Here is a 24,981-nt window from a genome sequence, read left to right as displayed (position 1 = left end):
TCCAGAGCCATCTGTCATGACCACAGAACCCATGTGTCTCTGTAGCCCTTAGGAGCACCAGTACCTGGGGTTGGATCTACTTTGACTGTGTCTGAGATCCTGCTGAGACGTGTGTAAGTGTGACCCCTCTGATGACCTCCCGACTCATTTTGAAGTCTCTTAGCCAAAAAAACTCATTTGTCTTTACCATTTCCCCCTTTCATTCAAGGTCTTTTTCTAGTTACATCACCAGCCAGTGAATCCCTCGGCACCAGGGGGGTTTCATCCCTGGGAGTCATGTCCCACGCTGGGGGGAAGGTAATGCATTTACATGCTGAGTTTGGCTTAGAGAGTAGCCACAGTTGCGCAACATGGAGGCTCTCAGGAAGTAACACTTAGGCACCCTGCAGCTCTAGGCCTAGCTGAAATTACAAGCACAGCCTCATAAGCATAGTGAGCAGTATCAAGGGTCTATCATTGGACCATCCTTCTTCACTGGTTTTTGCCCTTGTACTTGGGGGATTGATGCTGTTCCATTGGGGAATGAGACAGAGCTCCCCAGGATGGGAACTCAGCACTCCCTCAGTTGTCATGTGTAACTCTACTTACTATGACAATACCCAACAAACATCCAAACATAGCTATATACCCTATATGCATGCCCTGGAGAAATCCCTCTTACCCATGCATCCCCCATTAATGACACCCCACATCAATGCTCCTCCCCTGCCATGGTTGAACCCCTTTGTGATCCAAATCTTCTTTAAAAATGTAGCCAAATATATTGCCAAATTCAATTAGTAGGAAAATGAAATAGTATGACAGGTTTAAAGATTAGAAGTAGAATATATAATAATTTAGAAAAACTGAAATAAGGTAAAAAAACAAATTGGGGTATTAAAAAATGAAAAACATCATAAAACTTTGTTTTTGACATTTTGCCTTTCGTCACAGCAATAGTTGTTGCCCTGCATGTACAGTGGCAAGGCAATTTCTTCCATTCCTTCCTCAGTGTCTACATCCTTTTTTTTTTTAATTTTTAATTTTGTCTTCTAAAAAGTTTTAGATCACAGTAAAATCACATATACAATATAGGGCACTCTCGTATACCCAACATCAAACCCTTTTCCCCCTTCCCTAGCAATGATCTTTCTACATGTGGATGTTATATTTGCTACAGCTCATGGACAGATATTGAAACATGGCTATCAATCATAGTTCCATTATGGTTTATATTTTAGACTGTACACTTTTCTAAATTTTTGGTTACATTATGGTTTACAATTTAGACTACACACTTTTATAAATTTTTGATGAAATTTAACATGGCTTATATCCATTGTTACACAGTCTTGTGGAACACTTCCATTGTCCCCAGGTTACCCCCTCTTCCATCTATTCTATTCTCTCTCCCCCTCCCCTCAGGCCCATAGTGACAACCAAGCTCCACTGCTTCAAGGACAAGATTCATAAATACTTACAACAATGCTGAGGGCTTGACACTCTAGTCTCTTCTCCCCCATTAGGAGCCACTCATGCTCTCGAGAGACACCCTCTCCTCTGTTTGAGAACATCAGGCCTCCCCAAGATGGGGGTACAACACTTTCCCGCTCATTGTATGTGTTTCCACTCACTGATATAACACAATATGACAAGATGAGCACTCACACACTCCCTAGAAGTCTGCCCCAGGTGAACACTGTGCCAGATGCCCCCCATCAAACACCTTAAACAAGTAACCCTTCCTTATTATATTTTCTAAATTATATCTTCCTTATTGTATTCTCAACATTATAGTTTCAAAAACATACCTGACAATCTCCCACGTTCACCTGTTCCCCCCAAACCCTCGGCCCAATTCCATGGACCATATGACCCATCCTCCCAACCCTAGCATCCCTCAAGCCTGCAAAGCCCCACCCAGTAGTATCCCTATGCCCCCGTCTTATCCCTTCACTGCACAACTACTTACCTCTACTTTACCATACCATGTAGGTGTCAGCTCACAACCTTCCTCTCCCCCACCCATTTCCTGTAAGCCTATTTTCCAGTCTCTAGCTCTCTGAGAGAGCTGTTTAAATATACATGCAAAAATCAATCTTAAAATTAAATGCAATGATACATAAGAAAGACTATTATCATCATTACCAAGTTAGGTTTAGTCTAGGAATGCAAGATTGGTTTAACACATGGTATTCTACACCAAGAGACATACAAAAAACACTGAATAAAATTCAACGTACAATCATGATTTAAAAAAACAAAACAAAAATCCCTCCTAGCTACCAGAAATAAAAGAAAACTCTCTTAATCTTATAAAGGTTTTACTCTGAGATCAGGAATAAAATAATGATGCCAGTAAGATACCACTGTTCTTCAACAAAAGACTGGAGATCCTAGAAGTGCAATAAAGCAAGAAAAAAAAAGAAACATGAAAATTGGAAAGAAACAAAACTCATTATTTCTAAAAAAAATTGTTACATACATTAAATTCCAAAAGAATCTAAAGATAAACTATTAGAACTAAGCATTATTTAAGCAAGGGTACTGGATGGTCAATACACATAAAAAGTAATTGCATTTCTATATAGCATAAGCAAACCAACAGGAAAATTAATCAATTTTAAATATCATTTATAACATCAAAAAGTATCAAATACACAGGGAGCAGCAGCTCAAGCGGTTGAGCATCTGTCTCCCATATGGGAGGTCCTGGGCTCTTCCCGGTTCCTCCAAAAAAACAAAAACAAACAAGAAGCAAACAAATGAAAAAAGTAACTCAAGGGAGCAAATGTGGCTCAGTGGTTGAGTGCCAGCTTCCCACATATGAGATCCCAATTTCAATCCCTAGCCCCAGTACTTAAAAAAAAAAAAAATCAACACATGGTTATAAATCTAACAAAATAAATTCACAGAAACCTACAAACATTTTGGAGAAATATTAAAAGAGTTTAAATAAAGGAAGGATATAACATGTTCCTAGATTGGAATATTCAATATGATAAATACGTGAATTCTCCACAAATTGATCTACAGATTCAATACAATTCCAATCACATTGTCAGCAAAATGGTTACAAATGTTGTGCAGCCATCACACTATCTAGTTCCAATAATATCTCATCATTGCAAACACAGACCCTGTATCCATTAAGCAATCACTCTCCATTCCTCACTCCCCCTAGCAACCACTTATCTGCTTTCTGTCTACATGATTTGCCTATTCTAGATATTTCTTATAAACGGAATAATAAAATACATTGCCTCGTCTACCTGGCTTCTTTCACTTAATATTGTTTTCAAAGTTCATCTATGTTGTAACAGGAATCAGTGCTTCATTCCTTTTTATAACAGAATAATATCCATTGTAGAGAATATACCACATTTCATTTATCCATTCATCTTTTGGTGGACATTTGGGTTGTTTCCACCTTTGGGCTATTTTGAATAGAGCTGCCATGAACATTTGTGTATAAGTATTTGTTTGAACACCAGTTTTCAATTCTTTTGGGTAGATATCTAGGAGTGGAATTGCTAGGTCAAATGGTAATGCAATGTTTAACTTTTTGAGGAACAGTGAACAATTTTCCATTACGGTTACACTACTTACATTCCCACCAGCAATTTCTCCACATCCTTGCCAACAATTATAATTTTCTGCTTTTGCTTTTTTTTTTTCTCTCAAAAGGCCATCCTAGTGAGTGTGGAGTGATAGCTCATTATGGTTTGATTTGCATTTCCCTAATGACAAAGGATGTTGAACATCTTTCATGTGCATAGTGGCCATATGTCCATCTTCTTTGCAGAAATATCTATTCAAGCCTTTGCCCATTTTTAAATTGGGTTGCTTGTCTTCTTGCTATTGGGTTGTAACAGTTCTTTATGTTTCTGGAAAAAAGAGATTCTTATCAGCTATATGACTTGCAAATTTTTTTTTACATTCTATGGATTATCTTTTCACTCTCTTGATATTGTCCTTTGATGCAGTTTTTAATTTTAAACCCAATTTATCTATTTGCTGTTGTTGCTTGTGATTTCATCATATTTTTTTAAAACACTGCCAAATCCAATGTCATGAAGATTTGCCTCTATTATTTCTTCTAAGAACTGTATAGTTTTAGCCCTTACATTTAGGTATTTGATCCATTTTGAGTTAATTTTTGTATTTGGTATAAGGTAGGAGTCCAATTTCATTCTTTTGCATGTGCCTATCCAGTTTTCCTAACTCCATTCATGGAAGACTTTTCTTTCCCCCATTGAAGACCTTGGCACCCTTTTCAAAAATCAGTTGACCATATACCAAGCAAAGTGTTTTATTCCAGTGGAAATTGACAAGATGGTTCAAGAACCATGGCCCACTGGATGGAACATGGGAGAATGTTGGCTATGATGCAGACCGTTGACCATGAGGTGCAGCAATGCTCAGAGATGTACTCACCAAATGCAATAAGTGTGTCATGATGATGGAGGAGAATGTTGCTATGGGGGGAGTAGTTGGGTGAGGGGGGTGGGGGGTATATGGGGACCTCATTTTTTTTAATGTACTATTTTAAAAAATGAATTAAAAAAAAGAAAAAAAAAAAAAAGAAAATGGTTCAAGAATACCTGTTTAAATGCAAAAGGCCAAGAACAGCCAAAACAATCTTGAAAAATAATGTTGAAAGACTTACACTTAACTGCCACAAAGGCTTTTCATAAAAATACAATAACTAAGGCATTGTGTCATTGCATAAAGATAAACAAGTCAATGGACTATGGGAAAATTTTCAGAAAAAATACCTAAAAATATATGGACACTTGTTTTATGACAAAGAGAAAGAGCAGTCAATAAATGGTGCTGGGTCAACAAGATATACAGGAAAGGAAACAACTTGATCCTCTTACCTCACACCATATATAAAAGTTAGTTCATAATGGATCAAAGACCAAAACATAAGAGCTAAAATTACAAAACTCTTAAAACAGGAAAATATCTTCAGGAACTTATGTTAGGCAGTGGACTCTTAGTCATTATGGAGCAACAAATGAAAAAGTAGATAAACTGGACTTCAAAATTAAAAACATTTGTGCATCAAAGGATACTATAAAGAAGTGGAAAAAACCTACAGAATGAGAGAAAATAAATGTTAACCATATATCGCACAAGGGTTTAAGATCCAGAACATTTAAACAACTGCTACAACTCAACAATGAAAGACAACACAATTAAAAAAAAAGGACTTGAACAAACATTTCTTCAAAGAAGATATGCAAATAGCCAATAAGCACATGAAAAGATGTTCAACATCATTAACCATTAGGGAAATGAAAATCAAAACATGAGATACCATTTCACACCCATTAGAATGGTTATTTAAAAAACTGAAAACAAGTGATGGCAAGGATGTGGAGAAATAGGAACTTTAGTATATTATTGATGGAAATGTAAAATAATGCAGCCACTCTGGAAAATGGTTTGGCAGTCCCTCAAAAAGCTTACTATAGAACTAGCTATGACCCAGCAATCTAGGAATATACCCAAAAGAATTGAAAACAGGGACTCAGATATTTGTACATTGATGTTGATAGCAGCATTTTTCACACTAGCGAAAAGATGGACACAATCCAAGTGTCCATCAAGAGATGAATGGATAAACAAAATGTGGAATTTTTTAGGCTATAAAAAGGAAGCTCTGATATATGTTACAACATGGAAGAACCTAGAGGACATCATGTAGACGAATAACACAAAAGGACAAATATTGTATGATCTCACTTATATGAAATAACTAGAATATGCAAATTCATGAAAGTAGATCAGAAGTTACCAGGAGCAAGGGAGTGGGTGAGTAGTGGAGGGGAGTGGGGAGTCAATGCTTAACGAGTACAGTTTCTGTTTGGGGTCATAAAAAAGTTTTAGTAACGAATGGTTTTGATGGCAGCACAAGATTGTGAATATAATTCATGCCACTGAATTTTATGCTTGGTTGAAATGGTAAATTGTGTATATACGTTACCATAGGGGGAAAAAACACACGGGTAAAACAAAACTGGAAAATCAACATAGAATATCTTCATGACCTTGGAATAGGCAAAGATTTCTTAAACAGGACACAAAAGTGATAACAATGAAGTCTAATAAGTTGGACTAATTAAAATTAACTATTTCTGTTCACCAAAAGATATTAAAGGGGAAGTGACATGGCTCAACTGATAGAGCATCCGTCTACCATATGGAGGGTCGAGGGTTCAAACCCAGGGCCTCCTGACCTGTGTGGTGAACTGGCCCACGCACAGTGCTGATGCGCACAAGGAGTGCCCTGCCACACAGGCGTGCCCCCTGTGTAGGGGAACCCCACAGGCAAGGAGTGTGTCTTGCAAGGAGAGCCGCCCTGTGTGAAAAAAACACAGCCTGCCAAGGAGTGGCGCTGCACACATGGAGGGCTGATGCAGCAAGATGATGCAACAAAAAGAAACACAGATTCCCAGTGCCGCTGAGAATGCAAGTGGACACAAAAGAACCCATAATGAATGGACACAGAGAGCAGTGGGGGAAGGGGAGAGAAATAAATAAAATAAATCTTTAAAAAAAAAAAGATATTAAGGGAATTAAATGGTAAGTTACAGAGTGGGGAAAATATGTTTGCAATGCCTGTTTCCCATGAAGAACTTTATCTAAATAAAGTTTAGATAAAATAAAGAATTCCTACAAATTAATAAGAAAAACATAGCAACCCAAAAAAAAAAAAAGAGGCAGATTTAAGAGCCACTTCACAAAAGAGGATATATGAATGGACAACAGCATAAGAACTTTAGGAACTTTAGGCGTCATCAAGAAATAACTGCTAAAATGACGATGAAATACCAGTGCACACCCTTAGGATAATACCAAGTGTGAGCAAGGAAGTGGAACAACCACAACTCCCATACTCTGCAGAAGGAAATGTGAACTGGTATAGCCATAGTCTTGTTAAAGCTCAGAATATACGTACCCTATAACTCAGCAATTCCACTCTAGTTCCACAGAGAGGGACACAACTGAAATGCATGCATACATTCACCAAGACACTTAAACAACCCCAAAGCCTTCAGAAGTAAAGTAGATAAACAAATTGTAAAATACCAAACATCAGTGAAGATGGGACACTGGTACACAACAACTTGGCAGAATCCCACAAAACAATGTTGAGTGAAAAAAGCCAGACACAAAAGATAATATAGTAAAAGATGTACAAAATCAGGCAAAACTAAGTCATCTTGTGAGAAGTCAAGGTAGTGGTTACCCTGGGAGGAGGTGGTAAAGTAACTGCAGAGGCCCTGGGGGGGCTTCTGGAGGCTGCCAAGGTTCTATCCCTTAACTCCAGATGGAAGTCACATGACTGGACTCACTCAGATAATCCACTGAGCTGTACCTTTTATGACAATATATAGTCAAAGCTTAGACTTGAAAAAATGCATCATTGTCCTAATTTAGCACTATAGGAAAGGTGAAAATGGGAATTCGTAAGGTGAATTGCCACAAAATAAACATATTCAAAATTTTATTTCCCTTATCCTGGTCTATGGTCCCCAAAGAGTCAAATTAAAATACAGAGATGTGGAAACAAGTAGTATTTTCCTCTTGATTCTAACAAGAAAAGCAGCAGCATAAGTGTAATAGTAAACAGCTATCAACACTATTTCAATCTTTAGGGACAACAGGGAGAAGTGGAAACTGTGGTGAAGTAGAGTACATCTGCCCTGTATACAGAGGGCAGTGGTATTTAGCCAAAGCCACCAGTGCAGACATGAGCCCAGGGTCACAGACAGCCCAGTTTCTGAAAAGCTAGAAATCAATATGTCAACATGAAATCTCACAATACGTAGAAGTTGAATTTTTCTTTAATTTTAATGATTGAAGCACACTGTATGGGGCACCAGATCCCCAGCTGGGTCCTATAAAGAGCCCTAACCCCAGAGGACCAAATGCAGCCAGACCCCTGACAGACTTTCAGTATGTATGAGCTGTCTTGTTAATTTCCACATCATTTTGTTCAGTGTCATCACTTTGCAATTTAACCACACTATCCCCAAAGGGTATCACTCCTCATCTAAAAGCTACTACAGCAGCCTCATAGATTAATTCACCATTACTTATTCTCACCTGTCACTTTCAATTTAGTTAACTACTGAGCTTGAGTGTCCACAGAGGTGCAATGTTTGGCATCAGGCCCCTGGTCAGGGATGGGAGGGGGATGGGGAGAACAACAGGAATCTGGAGTCAGTCTGACCTAAATTGGAATCCTCAGCTCTGCCAGTTCCCACATGGGGGAACCTGGGCAATTTATTAACTTTCTTTTTAATTAATTTTTTTGAGCAACTCAGTTTCATCCTCCAAAAAGTAAGGGTGGCACCACTATTCCACAGAGTTGCTGCCCCATTATCAGCAGCGATGCCGCAGGGGCTGGGCTAAGAGCTTCGCAGGCACTTTCTCCTCGAGCCTTCACTATGACCTCGAGAGAGGGAACTGTGATCACCCCTACTTCACACGTGAGGAATCGGGAGCTCAGAGAGGAGATGGCACTGCCAGCGATGTGTGACAAGTCACTGAATGGAATCTGCAAGCCAGTCGTTCTGGCTGCGGAGCCTGGGATCTGAACTGGGCACTACATAAAGGACGTGGCCCAGCATCCAGCAAGGACAAGGGGCTGAGAGATGCCTGTTTCCAAACAATCCTTCCCCTCGGATTTCATTCTCTTCTAACAGTCTGAAAGGGTCATTCAGACGGCTTTAAGAACAATCTCAAAAAGCCACTGATCTGCTCTTTCCCAGCTCTTAGCAGTGGAAAGCCTACCTGCCCCTCTGTTATGAGGCTTTTAATCAAGTGTTCAACAGAAGGAAGGGGTTTTAATCAGCTAAGCACTGTCTTTCAAACAGTGAACAGCTAATCATTGCCCACGGTGACAGAACCCCTTGGCAGACACTCAAGGGATAAGTGGGATTGTTCTTTGCCCTCTTTCTAGTTGGTTAGGAGGCCACCCATACATCCTTGTCAGCAAAAGCCCGAGCCAGAGCCGCTGATCATTTGTCAGTCTCTAGGGGATTCAGACAGACAACTCATGCTGAGTTAAAAGGCATTGCAGTGATGGAAGGTAAAACATCAAAAACAAAGCTTTTCATTTTTCAGTTTTTTGATACCCCAATTTTTACTTTAATTTTTCTAAATTAGTATGTATTCTATATCTAACCTCTACATCCATCACGATATTCCATTTTACTGTTAATGGAACCTGGCAATATATTGGGCTTCATTTCCAGGGAAGTTTTGGACCACAGAGGGGTTCGATGGGGGCGGGGGAAGAATACTGGTGTGGGGTGTTATTGGTCAGGGGCGCATGGTTGGGAGGGAGTTCTCCAAGGCATATGTGCAGGGTGCATAAAATTTTTGAATATTTTCATAGTGGTTAGAGTTGGGAACGATGGCTGGGGGAGTAATGAGTTCCTGGCCGGGGGAGCTCTGTCACATTCCCTAATGGAACAGCAACAATCCTTCGAGTGCAATGGCTAAGACCAATAAGGAAGGATGGTCCAAAATGAGCCCTCGATGCTAAATGACTATGCTTGTGGGCCTGTGGGCCTGAAATAAGAACTAGGCCTAGAGTTGCAGGATGCCTAAGAGTTACCTCCTGAGAGCCTCCATGTTGCTCAACTGTGGCCAGTCTCGAAGCCAAACTCAGCATGTAAATGCATTGCCTTCCCCCCAGCGTGGGACATGACTCCCAGGAATGAGCCTCCCTGGCACCAAGGGATTACTACCAAGTACCAGCTGATGATGTGGCTGTAGAACGACCTTGAATAAAAGGGTCAATTCAAACCAGCAGATTATCTCAGCCTACATGTAATATCAGGAGTTAAAAATGCTTTTTGACCTTGAATAAAAGGGGGAAATGGAAAGGACAAATGAGTTTATATGGCTATGAGTCTCCAAAAAAGAGCCAGGAGGTCATCAGAGGGGTCGCCCTTACGCACACCTCAGCAGAGTCCCAGAGACAGATAAAGTAGATACAACCCCAGTTTTTGGTTCTTCTGAGGGCTACAGAGACCCACAGTTTCTATGGTCATGGCAGATGGACTTCAGTGCCATCTCAGTTGGCCCTACTTTGGAGTTTGTGGTCCTGAGTATGATGGAGTTGGACTCAGGTGTGATCTTTGTTCACAAGGCTCTCCTGTCACTTTTACCGAACCTGTGGTTGGTGCTGGGGTTTAGTGTATACTAAGGGGACCTGAATCTCTGGACTGTCCATGTGATAGCCAGGTCCTGAGCCTCAACAGACTTGCAACTCCTACCCTCTGGTTTATTGGACTTGCCCCAGCCAGCTAACAGGGAAGTGAAGAAGGTCAACCACCACACCAGGGAGCCAAGAGTGCCTACAACTGCATCCATCATCCAAGTTGAATCGAAGCACCCTCTCGATATAGAGGTGGAATGGACATAACCATCCCAAGGTCCACAGAATGGAGAAATAGAGTATAGATTAGAGTGCACTTACTGATACTCTAATCTGGAACTAGTGTGATTAGTAATGGAAGCAAATGTAGCACTGAGATGGAGAAAGTGGCCATGGTAGCTGCTGAGGGTGGAAATGGGAAGAAGGGATGTGATGTGGGGGCATTTTCAGGACTTGGAGTTGTCCTGGGTGGTACTGCAGGGAGTTTCTGGACATTGTATGTCCTCCCATGGCCCACTGGGTGGACTGGGGGAGAGTGTAAACTGTAATGTGGACCATTGACCATGTAGTGCAGCAGTGCTCAGAGATGTATTCACCAAGTGCAATGACTATCCCATGATGATGGAGGAGGTTGTGGTTATGGGAGGAGTGGGGTGACGGGGGTGGAGGGGGTATATAGGGACCTCATATCTTTTTAATGTAACATTAAAAATAAATAAATTTTTTTAAAAAATAATAAATAAATAAAAGGCAGGGGCAAGAATGCAAATGCTGGAGATACCTCGCAGACAAGCTTGTGCTTCTCTGATTACTGGGGCCAAGTAAGAAAAAGAAAAGAAATCCAGAATGGAGGGAACAGAAAAAGCCATTCTTCATGGCCACAAGGTCAGAATCTTAGGAGTGGAGGAAATGGAGGAAAAGGTTAAAAGTATTGGCTACCTCAGCTGTGGGCCGGCTTAGCAACGCTCTCTCCTTGGATCTGCTTACCGCAGGGTAGAGCCTAGTTCCACCACCACCTGCACTGACACTGCACAGCGACGAACACTGCCACCCTCTGCAGCCACCACCACCACCTGAACTCCCACCACCTCGGGACTGGCTGTATGCTTAGGCCACAGTCTTCACTGAGTAAACATACTCCTCAGTTGTGTGGTGTTCTTGGTCACACGTTTATGGAGTTTCTGAAGGGCAGTGAAGATGACTGCCAAGCACACATGACCTCTACGCAGACCAGTGAACTGTAGGAACTCATTACCACTCCACCAAGACACCCCATAAGAGTGGCTAACCTGCACACAAAAATGGTGACTCGAAATCCACACAGCAGTTTGCAGGAGTTCCGACCTGGACGGGGTAAACCTCAGTGCACTTCTTTATACAGCCTCAGTAGTACTACACTGAAGAATTGCTGCTTCTTGTTAGGAAGTTCCTTTCATTTCCCATTACTCCCAACTTCATATGCAAAGCACTGAGGATTTCAAGTGGAGTATATTGAAGTAGACTTTAGTTTCTTTACATCATTTCTGAATTGAATTTTTTAAACTCTTTCATAACCCTATTGTGTGTTTTTTAACTAAATTAGCATGACTCGAATGACCCTCCCAGCTCCTTTGGAAGTCACATACAAGAACATGAGATTTCTTATCACACACAATCTAACCAGTGCAACCTTAAGCAAATTTACAGAGGAACAGAAGAAGAATGGAGGGGAGCGGATGTAGCTCAAGTGGTTGAGTGCTGGCTTCCCATGTACAAGGTCCCGGGTTTGATCCCCAGTACCTTTTAAACAAACAAACAACAACAAAAAAAAAAAACTCTCATTGGGGAGCATGTGTAGCTTGGTGGTTGTGTGGTACCTCTGAAAAAAAAATTAAATTAAAAAAAAAAAGAACTATGGAGGTACCACAATAGTAAGAGTATGTAGGCATCCATGTTTGTTTTTTTCTGTTGTGTTTTGTGGTACCAGGACCAGGGATTGAACCTGGGACCTCATATGCAGGAGGCCAGTGCTCAACTACTGAGCCACATCGGCTCCCCTGAGTTGGCTCCTTCATCTGTTTGCTCATAGTCTACTCATTGTTTTTGCTCATTGTTTGTTTGTTTTCTTTCGAAGGCACTGGGACCTCCCCCATGTGGGAAATAGACACTCACCTGCTTAAGCCACATCTGCTCCCTGGCATCCATGTTCTTGATTGGCCTTTTGATGATAGTGCACCACCATTCAACTAGATTGTTGATGACTGGTTAAGTCTTATAAAAATTAAGTTTTGAGGGAAGCAGATTTGGCTCAACTAATAGAGCATCTGCCTACCATATGGGAGGTCCACGGTTCAAACCCAGGGCCTCCTGACCTGTGTGGTAAGCTGGCCCACATGCGGTGCTACTGCACACAAGGAATGCCATGCCATGCAGAGGTGTCCCCTGTGTAGGGGAGCCCCACCTGCTGCACATATGGAGAACTGATGCAGCAAGATGACGCAACAAAAAAGAGACACAGATTTCCGGTGTCCCCCGTGTAGGGGAGCCCCACTGCTGCACACATGGAGAACTGATGCAGCAAGATGACGCAACAAAAAAGAGACACAGATTTCTGGTGTCCCCCGTGTAGGGGAGCCCCACTGCTGCACACATGGAGAACTGATGCAGCAAGATGACGCAACAAAAAAGAGACACAGATTTCCAGTGCCGCTGACAAGAATGCAAGTGGACACAGAAAACCACACAGCGAATGGACACAGACAGCAGACAATGGTGGGGGTGGGGGGGAAGAAGGGGAGAGAAATAAATAAACAATAAATCTTAAAAAAAAAAATTAAAGTTTTGTGAAGAACCTGGCTGGTGCAATGCTGTCCATTATGTTGCAGGTCTTGGGAGAGCTCCAGTGCTTGTTGTCCTAGCATTGATTGAAAGTGGAATGAAAATGACAATGAAGTACAGTTCACAAGACAAAAGTGGCATGGAGCTTTTACAAGCAAGTCACTTTTGTATTTGGAGAAGTATCATCCTAAAATGCAGCTGTGCTTCCAAGACTCCAATGGTCACAGAAACAACTGCCTTGAGGTGTACATGCAAGAGACTTGAATCTTTGGGCTGTCCATGTGCCAGCTGGGCCCTGAGACTCAAAAGAGTTGCAACACCTACTCTCCAATTCATTGGACTCACCCAGGACAACTAACAAGGAGATGATGGTGGACAACCACCGTATCAAGAAACAGAGAGAGTCTACAAATGCAAGTGAGTTCAATTCACTGGCCATATGGGACTGAATCCCCCTCTCAATTAGAGGTGGAGTGGGCATCACCATCCCAGAATCCTCAGGATTGGGGAATGAACTATGGACTAGGATGGACTTGCTGGTACTCTAGTACAGACTTACTGTGATTCTAGCAATGGAAGAACTTACATCATTGATGTGAAGGTAGTGGCCACTGGAGGTTCTGAGGTCAGGAAGAGGGTACAAAGGAATAATATGGGGGCATTTTCAGGACTTGAAAATTATCCTTAATGACACCGCAGTGACATATACAGGCCATTATGTATCTTCCCATAACCTACAGAATTGTGTGGGCAAGAGTGTAAACTATAATCCAATGTAAACTATAATCCATGCTTGGTGGCAATGCTCCAAAACATGTTCATCAATTGCAATGAATATACCACACTAAAAAATAATAATAAGAAAATAAAAAATCAGGATTCTATGTAAAACAAAAAAAGAAACAACTGCCTTGGAAGTGAAACTTGAGAGGGGACCTATTTTGTCATATATATTAGTCACTGTGCTGGTGAATAGGTCTAATGAAGCTTCCAGAGGAGTACTGAAAAGCAGTTTTACTATGCTATAAGTTTAACAGAATTGCAACTCTATGGGTTACAATCAGTCTTTCTGGACACTTAGCAAGAGTCTTTGCTGGTCAGGATTTAAAACGGACTTATCATTTGTAAAAATTGACCTTTCCTGCAATCATGCAGTACTGATTTATAAGTCTTCTTTAAATCTATTCCTATGCCAGGATCTTATCAATATATACGAAATTTTGAGAGTTCAAATGCCAAAATACTAGTATATTTTTAGTACCACACAGAACTTAAAATCCCAGGAACTACAAATATTCTAGGCCTTATGTGGTTCATTCCTTCAGTCATTTCAAACTTTGAAAATAGGACCTATATGGCTAACTGCCTGTTCACTTTATGTTTACATTTCCCACATTTGTACAAATGTACATCAGGTTTGCACAACCACTGAATGTTGCTGGGAATTTTACCAAGGCCTATGGTGATTATTTAAAGTCTATCTAGAAATCTCATTTTGTGACTTTAGAGAAAACTTCCATTTTGAAGAACATTGTACAGAAGCACATATCTTTAATGTCTCCAGACAAAAGAGACTTACACTTAATTCAGTATTGCCCTTTGGGGTGCAACTTAACCGGTAGGGCCTGACAAATTATTGAGAGGGAGCTACTAATATTTTTTGTAAAATGTTGCTTTTGTTTTGTGCAGAACATGTAGAATATGCTCTATACTTTAGTAAATATTTTTTAAAAGGGAGACATGCTTTATTATGGTAGCTACAATAATTCTCAATCGTAAAATTTCTGAGATTGTTGTAATTTTTTCCGTATCTATTGGAAGTTGTTTACCAGCTATTATTTCTGTTTGAAATATAATTTTTTTCCTTCTCTTCCCAACCTCTTGCAAAAAAAAGAGGTTTCTGCTAATGAATTCAACAGACATCTAATCTTTTTATATGCCTTTTGAGCTGTGTAACTTACTATTTGTATACTTGATAATTTGTTTTATTATGTAATTGATAAAACGGTGATGTATAGTAATTAATGTTAGTTCAACCATATATTTATACTGCCTGGGAATGTGTGGTTATAGTTCTGTGGCAGAAATACTTTGTCAGTGTTCACCAGCTTGTAAAAACCTAATGCAAGAGCTTAAACATCTAAATAAATATGGAAATGCATTTATGATAAAAAAAGAAAAAAAAAGTTAAAAGGGTGTTAGGAGAGGAAGGTAAACTGGTTAAACATTTATTAGGTGCTATGAACTAAGGCAGATGTTTCACAGGAGGTTCCCACTGAATCCTCCCATTGATACACTATCCCCAATTTCAGGTAAAAAAAAAAAACTAAGACTGAGAGGGGAGAACTTTCCAAGGTCATACAAGACATACTCTGCCCTCTGCCTCCAAGCCAGGGTTGTCTCTGCCATCCATACCCAACAGCGGCCTTGGGCCTGGAAGGAAGCAAACAAGGGCCTGGTGGGTTCATCCACGCCAGTCAGCCCACGACACCAAGCCACCTCCACGCAGAGGCTCAGAAAAGCGTCACAGAAATGTGGCTACTGAGGCACAATCAAGGCTGACGTCGAGGGGCCGAGGCGGAGAGGCCCTGCTGCCCGCTCTCCTCTGAAACCGGCGCCCTACTGCCTGGCTTCTATAGGAAGGGGACCCAGGGCACAGAAGAAACACCGACAGGGACAGGAATGCCTCTCGCAGAGGACTACTGACCCCACTGGATGAACAAGAGGCATCAAAGATCTGCTGAGGGCCCGAGGGGACAGGGAGGAGATAACACCAACAAGGGGGAGAGAGGGGGACAGGCTGGATTCTGCCACCAGACAACTTCCACTGGCCTCAACGTCAGGTCTGGGTTTTAGCTGTGAGAAGAGGGGACCTTTCCAAAGACAACATTTTACTCAGCAGTGACAGTGATGCTATCACAGTAGCGAGACAGACTCAGGAATTCGGGATAGCAGTCACAAGCCTGGTCTGAGACAACCCGCTCTTTTAAATTTGGAGGGAAGGGAACAGGGTGTTTTTATACAGCATGATACACTTCAAGGGTCAGGTCTAAAGCAAATCACTTGTAACAGTTTCCTTGCCTGTAGAGTGGCGATGATAATGGCACCTCCCTTCTCACAGGGCTGAAGGAGTCGATTTGCTTACTCAGTAAGTGTTAAGAGTCATAAGCCTTATCATTATCACCATCATTCAAAGACACTGGAGCAGGCATATGGGAAATGCTTTTTACAACATTAAAATGGATGAGAGCAGAACTATAAGCTCAGACACCTGAGGGTTTTCTGTTGTTGTTGAAGACAGACTTAATTATAAAATACCATGTGATCCCCATGCATAAAATTAAACCAGATTATTGACTTCCCAGCAACTGCCACACCACATTTGTGAAATAAGCACCTTGGCTGTGGGCCCCTGAACCATGAGGAGATGGAACACGTGGCTCTGAGAATTCTGTACAAAAGACACTTCATTTAACATGCCAGACAACACAGTTACCTTTTTTTACTACAATTAAGACATCCTCACACAGTTTTCTGTTCCTCCCTCACGCCCCCTACACCAATTCCACACAATGACGGCCTTGCTCATTATTTACAACAAATAAAAACAGAGAGAGAGCAAACATCCTCCAGCTGTGGCCTGGCAGGGCAGTACCTGTTTCAGTTTTGCTGGCGAAGCCCGCTGCCTGTTTGATCGCTGCCGCCGTTAGGGCCAAGCCCCGACTCCTCTTCAAGCCATGCTGCAGGACGGCTTCGAACTGGGCGCACAGGCAGGTAACCCTGCCAGGGAGCAAAGCAAAGCGTCATCAATCCACCTGCGGCGAGGCGTGGCCCCAGCACCTCCAGGGAGCACAGGGAGTCGCCAGGTGTAAACCTCAGCGTGAACGTGGACAGGACATAGCGGGATGGCCAGGTGGAGGCTGGGAACTGGCCCCGGCTGCTCCCTCCCCACACCTCTCTCCATTTACGTTCATTTCACGGAGGACTGGGAAACCCCTCACCATCTGGCCAAACTCATCAGACTCCTAAAAGCACAGTAACAATGCACAAGGAACAAAGAGAAAGCAGAAGAGGGGGGCCCTGCCGGCCCGGGGGTCAAAAAAAAAGCCAATTTAAAAACAAATCCGTTCAGAGTGGGGTGGGGATGGGTGTAAATAGCATCCAGTTCACAAGTTTCAACTCTAATTCGCATTGTACATAGTTTAAGGAACAAGATTACATTTTCAGAGATTGAATTCGCCAGCCTGCCAAGTTGGAAACATTGTGTAATTTCATGGCCTGTTACATACACTGAAAAATAATATGAATTCTGATTCTTGCTCTTTATTGTATTATAAGAGATTACATTGTAAAGTCCGATCCAGAGTTGACCGAATTTCCAATTACATTACAATTACTGGGCATTTAATTGAATTCATTTCTCAATAACCAAAGAAATGGGAGGTTCAAGAACAGGTTCACAAAGAGATGAAGTACAACTACACTCAATCCTTAGCAATCCTCCCTGGGCTCCTGGGCCCCCGCAATTGGATCTGTGAACTTCAGGGCCCCCTCCATTCACAGAGACATCACATGTTAAGAAATCCTGACCATCTCCCAGGTGTCCGACACTATTCTAGGTTCTGAGAAGACAGAGGTGGGAATGAGACAGGCAAGGTCTCTACCTTGCTGGCATTTACATGAGTAGCACAGGGAGATCCACAAAGAAAAAAGCCAACCAGACCATGCCAGCTGATGAGCACTTTAAAGAAAATGAAACAGGATGAGGTGGTAGGTTGAGAGAAGGCTGGGACTGGCTTAGATTCTGCGGCCTGAATGGAGGTAACCCAGGCCTATGACCTGGGTATGATAGGAAGCAGCTGGCCAGGCAGACAGAACCAGCGCAAAGGCCCTGAGGCCAGCATCATCTGGCTCAACCCTGTCTAACTGCTGGCATTTCCTGCCCCCACCTACCCCCACACCTGTAATAATAATACTCCAAGTATTCCTCACTCTGTGAGTGGTAAAGCATTTTCATACCCGTTATGACACTAGCTCCTCCCATCAACATTATGATAGAGGTGGAAACAGATATTATCATCTCCATTTTACACTTGAAGAAACAGAGGAGTAAAGGCATTTAAGTCACTTCTTGAATATTTATACATTAAGCAGCAACATCTGTACTCCAGCTCCACCCACCCCTGCGGATCCACACCACCAAGTCAACATCCTTTCTTCTAAGACATAAGTCCCTAACCCCCATCTACAACCTTTACTCAAGTCATTCCGTCTACACCAGAAAACCATAACATGGAGTCAGCAAATACACAGCACTTGAGCCTCACTCTCCCCTCTGTGCCATGGCAGACATTGCTGGTCCATTCCCAGCATTCTAAGCTGCCACTGCCGAAGGACCCACGTTAGCTTACCCAGGAAGGAAGCATCTTTGCCATCCCAAACCTAACATTTCCCCTCAACTACACTATGCACTTTCCAACTCCTTTCTTGGCTTCCCTATATATATATATATATATATATATATATATATATATGCCTATTTTTTTTTCATATATTTATATATATATATTCCCTGAACTCAGCTCAGTATGTGGCACACACAGCATACACTCCATAAATGCTTTCTCCATGATAGACTGATAAACCTTGAACCCCAGGTCCAAAACACTCCCCTATGTGGAAATAACCCTCTGTCCTGGGCAAGAATCACTCTTAAATGTCAGATGTGCGTATGCTAGTCTCTCTAGGTATCTATGCAGACAAGCATTTGATAGAACACAGAGGAAGGCTCCCTAGAAACCAGGACACCCACCAAAACTAACCAAATTCCGCTAAGACAGAAGTGTAGCAAAATGGAAGCCTGCCCGGGAAAACAATCCTCCACCGTGTTTAGAGCTCTCCCTAATTAACCAAAGCCTATACCTTTAAAGGAATCACCTACAAGTACAATAAGCAGCTCAATATCAGGAAGCTAACGTAAACAAGGTGGATCCTTCAAAAACTAGGATAGGGGAAAGGAGACAATTAGAGGCATATTTTAAATAACACAGAAATTATGACCAGACAAGAATTCAACAGCACTCAGAAGTAAACAGGAATGCGAATCAGAATGTGAGCTTCAGGGTTTGCTTTCCTAGTAAGAGAATAAGATCAATTTTACATTCCACATCCAGAAAAGCAACTCTTCTACTCTTGCAACCACTAACATGATGCCAAAAGCAGCCCAGAGTTTAAATAAAGTCCTCAAATACTCGTCCCCAAAAGGCAATGAGGGGGAAGCAGACTTGGCCCAGTGGTTAGGGCGTCCGTCTACCACATGGGAGGTCTGCAGTTCAAACCCCAGGCCTCCTTGACCCGTGTGCAGCTGGCCCACGCGCAGTGCTGATGCGTGCAAGGAGTGCCCTGCCACACACGGGTGTCCCCGCATAGGGAAGCCCCACACGCAAGGAGTGTGCCCCGTAAGGAGAGCCGCCCAGCGCGAAAGAAAGTGCAGTCTGCCCAGGAATGGCGCTGCACACACAGAGAGCTGACACAACAAGATGACGCAACAAAAAGAGACACAGATTCCCAGTGCCACTGATAAGGATAGAAGCGGTCACAGAAGAACACGCAGTGAATGGACACAGAGAGCAGACAACTGGGGGAGGGAGGGGGAGCAGGGGAAAGGGGGAGCGGGGGAGGGGGGAGAAATAAATCTTAAAAAAAAAAAGGCAATGAGGAGTTTAGCCACCCTAAAACAACCCGAAGACACAGTCAATGTCCTAGCACAGTACCTGGGACAGAGGAAGCGCTCAAAAAGCCTGAATGATGGCAGAGTAGGCAATCTGCTCCCAAGCAGCTTAAAATCACATTGGAGAGACATGAAACTATCACACAGAAAAATCGCAAAACAAGGAAGCCTGTGCCAAAGGAATGCAAGCAAACTGCACGAACTGGGGGAAAATTCCTACAACAGGGCCTATTGGTGAGACATTATCAGTATTCTCCCTGATGTACACAGGTCTACCCAACTTAAGGCAGCGAAACACTCCCGAGGGTGCTGGACCTGTAACTACCTTATTATGATGCTTGCTTTGCCAACACACACACTAGCTCCCTTTTTCACCTCCCCATTGGACCTGAACTTATAGCTACTGGTCACTGAAGACTTAGCTCAAGTGTCCCTCCTCCAGGAAGCCTTCCTGAGTGCTTCCTCATTCTGAGCTTCTTTCTACTGAAGTGCTTGCCCCTCTCAATGGTAACTATCTGATTTCCACTGCTGTCCTGCCTTGCTGTGAGCTCCCTGACAATAAGGCTCATGCCTCAGTCACCTTGGTTGCCCCCCACACCTAGCACTATTCCACCATTCATTCATGCACAAAACACGCGCTTGGTACTATGGAGACTGTGATGAAAATGGCTCTTCCCCTCAGAGAACTCTGAATGGGACTTGATATACCCTTAAGCGAGAGATGCCTTTCAGAAGATCTTGTATAATTTGTCATTCAAATCCAGATAAATAGAGTTGAGTGAATCAAGGGGAGTATGTGAAATAACCCCTTTAGCTTGTGATGGGCACACTGTGGACTCGCCAGTTTGTAACCATGTCACCCTCAAGTTTCTCCCCGTCTTTCCTCGATTATCTGATAATTCCTGCAAAATGAAAGGGGCTGGGCTTTCCTGCAGCTCTTTATTTACTCAGCTTTGTCTCTACCATTTTCCAGTATACTTTCGGCTTAACAACTGCCAGGGCTTTACTGCAGTGGGCTGGTTGCCTCCCTGTCTTTTTATCACATCTAATGTCTATTCCAAGTCCTGAATTGGGGGTATGTTTGATTAAAGTGGGGCATCTAATTAACAGTGAAAGTTTAAAAGAAGACAAAAAGGCACCAGTCAACAAAATCACTCCAAGATTTTATACACGCAGCTGTTAACCTGTTAAATGCTGCAGCCACATGCAACAGCATAAACAGTTTACAATTCAGCCCATCAATTTTGAAATTATATGAAGATACCCTTTTTTTTTAATATAGGAGGATTACTAATTTTTTCCCAATGGATTTTATTCATATTTTTATACCTCAGTATTTAAAATTTACATAAAATATAACTACTCTGCAACATTATTCATAATGGCCAAAAGCTGGAAGCATTCTAAATGTTTATCAGCTGATGAATGAATAAACAAAATGTGGCACATATATACACTGGAATATTATTCAGCAATAAAAAAGAATAAGGTACTGATACATGCTACAACATAGATCAATCTTGAAAACATTGTGCTAAGTCAGAGAAGTCAGCCACAAAAGATCACATATCATATGATTTCATTTACAGTAAAAGTCAAGAAAAGGTAATATATAGAAATATAAAGTCAATTAGTGGTTGCCTAGGATATGAGGTAGGATCAGAGATTAACTGTAAACTGGCACAAAGAAACGTTTTGGGGTGATGGAAGTGTTCTAGAACTAGATAGACTGTGTTGATGGCTGCACAACTCTATAAATTTTTTAAAATCCTGAATTGCTCACTTACGGTGAATAGATTTTAGGATATGCAAATTAAATTTCGATAAAGCTGTTTTTTAAAAAGCACTTTAAAGGTGTTCAGTAAATGTATGATGAAGTAATAAAGGAGTTAATGAATGGAAAACTAAATAAATCCCTGCTGCTGAAAGTTATACCTGTTCACCAACACTAGCAGAGCTGCATGCCACACTGGCTTAACTAGTTTACTGCTAAGATTCATAAGCATTTGCTTTCCTGAGCTTTGTTCTAGATTTCAAGACTGCTTAACCTGGCACATTAATCTACAAAGAGATTCCCAAGAATCCTGTACTTTAATATGGCAAAGGTTAGAAGAACAGACAGGATCAGCAATCAATGAAGAATTCTAACAAATTTTAACAAATCAGCCTTGTGACAGAGGGCATATTTCAAATAGAGGCTTTCCTACATTACAGCTTTACTGGAGTTTGTTTTTTTTTTTTTCCCCTGGCACTTTTAATACTGATATTTATCTTTTTTAAATTATTTGGAACATGTATTGATGCAAAGAATAAATGGGAATCCCACTTTCTCTCAGTAGCCGCCAGTCATCCCATTTATTTCTAGATTAATATATATTTCTGTTACTGATGTGAAATACTGTCTTCAGAGACAATGAAAACTCATAGTCGGGAATGGATGTAGCTCAAGTGGTTGAGAGCTTACTTCCAATGTACACGTTCCTGGGTTCATTCCCACATACCGCCTTAAAACACACACACACACAAACTCATAGTAACCACCCTAAGGAAGGCAAACAATTGTTCCGTCCTCTTCTTGCTAAAGCACAACTTATTAATAAATGATTTCAAATGAGTTTTGTTTTGTTGATTTTTTTTTTCTTATACAGTGGTACCAACACAAGAATGAACAAATGAATGGAATACAACAAAGGACAGAGACAGACCCAAGAATACACCACTAGTTTATATATAATAAACTGCACATTACCCATGATTGTTTTGTAAGGCACTGAGCTCATTCAGCCAATGAGAATCGAAAGGGCTTTCGGAGCTTGGACACTGGCTTCGGGTCTCCTCCAGCTGGCGTCTCCCACCACAACACTGAGAAAACCAAGTACAATCAAGGAAATGGACTGGATTATCCTCCTGTCCAAAACTCCAATGTCACCAGAAATGGAGTCAATTGTACCTTAAAAATCAGTCCAATTAACAGCATTAGCCATATCTCAGATTTAAGAAAGAAAAATATTCAACCAGCATTGCTAAAGCAAGGTCATTATATGACAGTCATTTGAAGTGGGCCATGACCCTACATATATGTTTTATAAATCAAGTTTTTCAAAAAAGTTCGCACCTTTTTGGCCCATGAACTTCACTGGTAGAAATCAATCCTAGGCAACAATTTACAAATCAGACAAAGATTTGGGACTTTAGATATTCAAACCAGCACTATTTACACTAGTGGAAAGTTGGAACCGCCCTGGCTATCTAACACTTAGGGAACTGGTTAAACAAACTATATGAAGCATATAAACTAATGCAATTTAGACCTTAAATATAGATACCAAGGGCTTAAACTGATAAGCCAACATGTTCATAACTAATGTGAAATGGAAAGTAAGCAGGATATGAAACTGTATATTAAGCATCCTCTCAACTGTGCTTTTAAAAAAAAAGTCACTAAACAATTCTGAAAGGAATTATGTGAAAAAATTTAGAACCTCAGTGAAAAAATTGCTGGTGATATTTTTTCTGGCGTCTATACTTTTCTAAACTTAGCCCATTTTCTAAAATAAATATAAAAATTATTCATGGTCAAGAACCAGAAATACTGCTAACTTGAGCTATAAAGAATGGAGAAATACAGTTTAAAGGTTATGATGAAGTAAAATCAGGCAACTATTTAAAATCCTTACAGGAAGTAGAAAACATTTTTTAAAAGCTTAGATCATAATGTTAAGTAAAAAAAGCAGGTCTAAAAAAGTTTCTTACCTACAAACAAAAAAAATACTGCAATAAAAGCATCATAATAGTAAAAGTTTTTTAAAAACAGACAAAATGGAAGAAGGGATCATAAATCTTATTAACAAGATACAGGTCCTATAATGTAGAAAACTATAAAATTTTATTAAAGGGAATAAAGATCAAATTAAATAGAAACACTATGTTCTTGGATATGAAGATATTTTTTTAATGTGAATTCTCCCCAAATTAGCATATAAATTTAACATGATTTCACTAATAATCACAGTAAGGACTTGGCACAGCAGGGTCTGGGTATAGGGATAAGCAAAACAAATCGATGGGACAGTATAGAGAGCCCCCAAGAGAATAAATAGGGAAAGGTGTTAAATATAATTATGGCAGTATTTTAATTTAGATGAGAAAGAATGGGTTCTTTAACCAATGGCACTGACACACGTGTTTGCAGAGCTGACACACATAATGATAAGGTCCTGCCTCAAATCACAGACAGAACCAAAATCCAGTTGGATCAAGATCAAAGAAAGATTTAAGTGTGTAAATATAACAGAGGAAAATATAGAAGAGCCTCAGGAAAGGATATTCTCAAGCCAAAATTTTTAAAGTTTGATCAAATTAATCACATAAAAAAATTGTATGCCTTCCCCCCAGCGTGGGACATGACACCCGGGGATGAGCCTCCCTGGCAACGAGGGACCACTATCAACTACCAACTGATGATGCAACTGGAAAATGACCTTATACGGAAGGTTCAATGCGGATCAGCAGAATATCCATGTCTACATAAAATACCATGACTTTAAAATGCTGTTTGACCTAAAGTAAGGGGGAAATGGAAAGGAGAAATGAGTTTATATGGCTACGAGTTTCTAAAAAAGAGTCTGGAGGCTGGCAGAAGGTTTGCCCTCATGCACAACTGAGCAGAGTCAGAGAGACAGATAAAGCAGATACAACCCCCAGATATTGGTTCCTTTGAGGGCTAAAGAGACCCATGGGAGTTATGGTCATGGCCGATGGGGTTAACTACCAGGGCAGATGGCCCCTCTTTGGAAATGGTGTTTATGTGTGATGAATCTGGACTCAGATGGGATCTCCCTTCATAAGACTTTCATGCTAATGTGCTGGAGGTGCAGTTAATGTTGGGGTTTAAGATATATTTAGGGGATTTGAATCTCTGGACTGACAATGTGATAGCCAGATCCTGAGCCTCAACAGACTCCAGCACCTACAATCTGATTTATTGGACTTACCACACTCAGCTAAGATGGAGGTGAAGAAGGACAACCACCACACCATGGAGCCTAGAGTGATTACAACTGAAAATGGGAGGATTGCATCCAGCATCCAGGTGGAATCTGAGCCTCCTCTTGACATAAAGGTGCAATGGACACAACCAATCCAGTGTCCACATAGAAGAGGTGGCATTGGATTGGGAAAAGTGGACATAATGGACAAAGGGTATGGGGAAAGGCAGGAAGAGATGAGAGGTGGAGGCGTCTTCGGGACATGGAGCTGCCCTGGATGG

The 24,981-nt window shown here is 41.3% G+C and overlaps 1 protein-coding gene across 3 annotated transcripts in view; it reads right to left on the bottom strand.

The window, feature by feature from the left end:
- Window positions 1-24,981, bottom strand: part of SNX29 (sorting nexin 29) — a 627,210-nt gene that overhangs the window by 572,808 nt on the left and 29,421 nt on the right. The window contains exons 1-2 of one of the 3 annotated variants that reach the window (XM_071211343.1): window positions 19,756-19,859; window positions 16,638-16,762 (exon numbers count right to left, since the gene is read on the bottom strand). The exons of 1 other annotated variant lie outside the window; for it this stretch is intronic. In XM_071211343.1, coding sequence (XP_071067444.1) covers window positions 16,638-16,762; window positions 19,756-19,844 — 214 coding nt within the window. In that variant the 5' untranslated portion in view covers window positions 19,845-19,859. Of the gene's footprint in view, window positions 1-16,637; window positions 16,763-19,755; window positions 19,860-24,981 lie in introns of those variants that run through there. One more of the 3 variants, XM_058286438.2, reaches the window with a different exon arrangement.

The sequence above is a fragment of the Dasypus novemcinctus genome, chromosome 23, assembly GCF_030445035.2.
Source record: "Dasypus novemcinctus isolate mDasNov1 chromosome 23, mDasNov1.1.hap2, whole genome shotgun sequence".
NCBI classification, from domain to species: Eukaryota; Metazoa; Chordata; class Mammalia; order Cingulata; family Dasypodidae; genus Dasypus; species Dasypus novemcinctus.
Note: the sequence above shows the minus strand (reverse complement) of the source record. Positions and strands in the feature narration are given on the sequence as shown.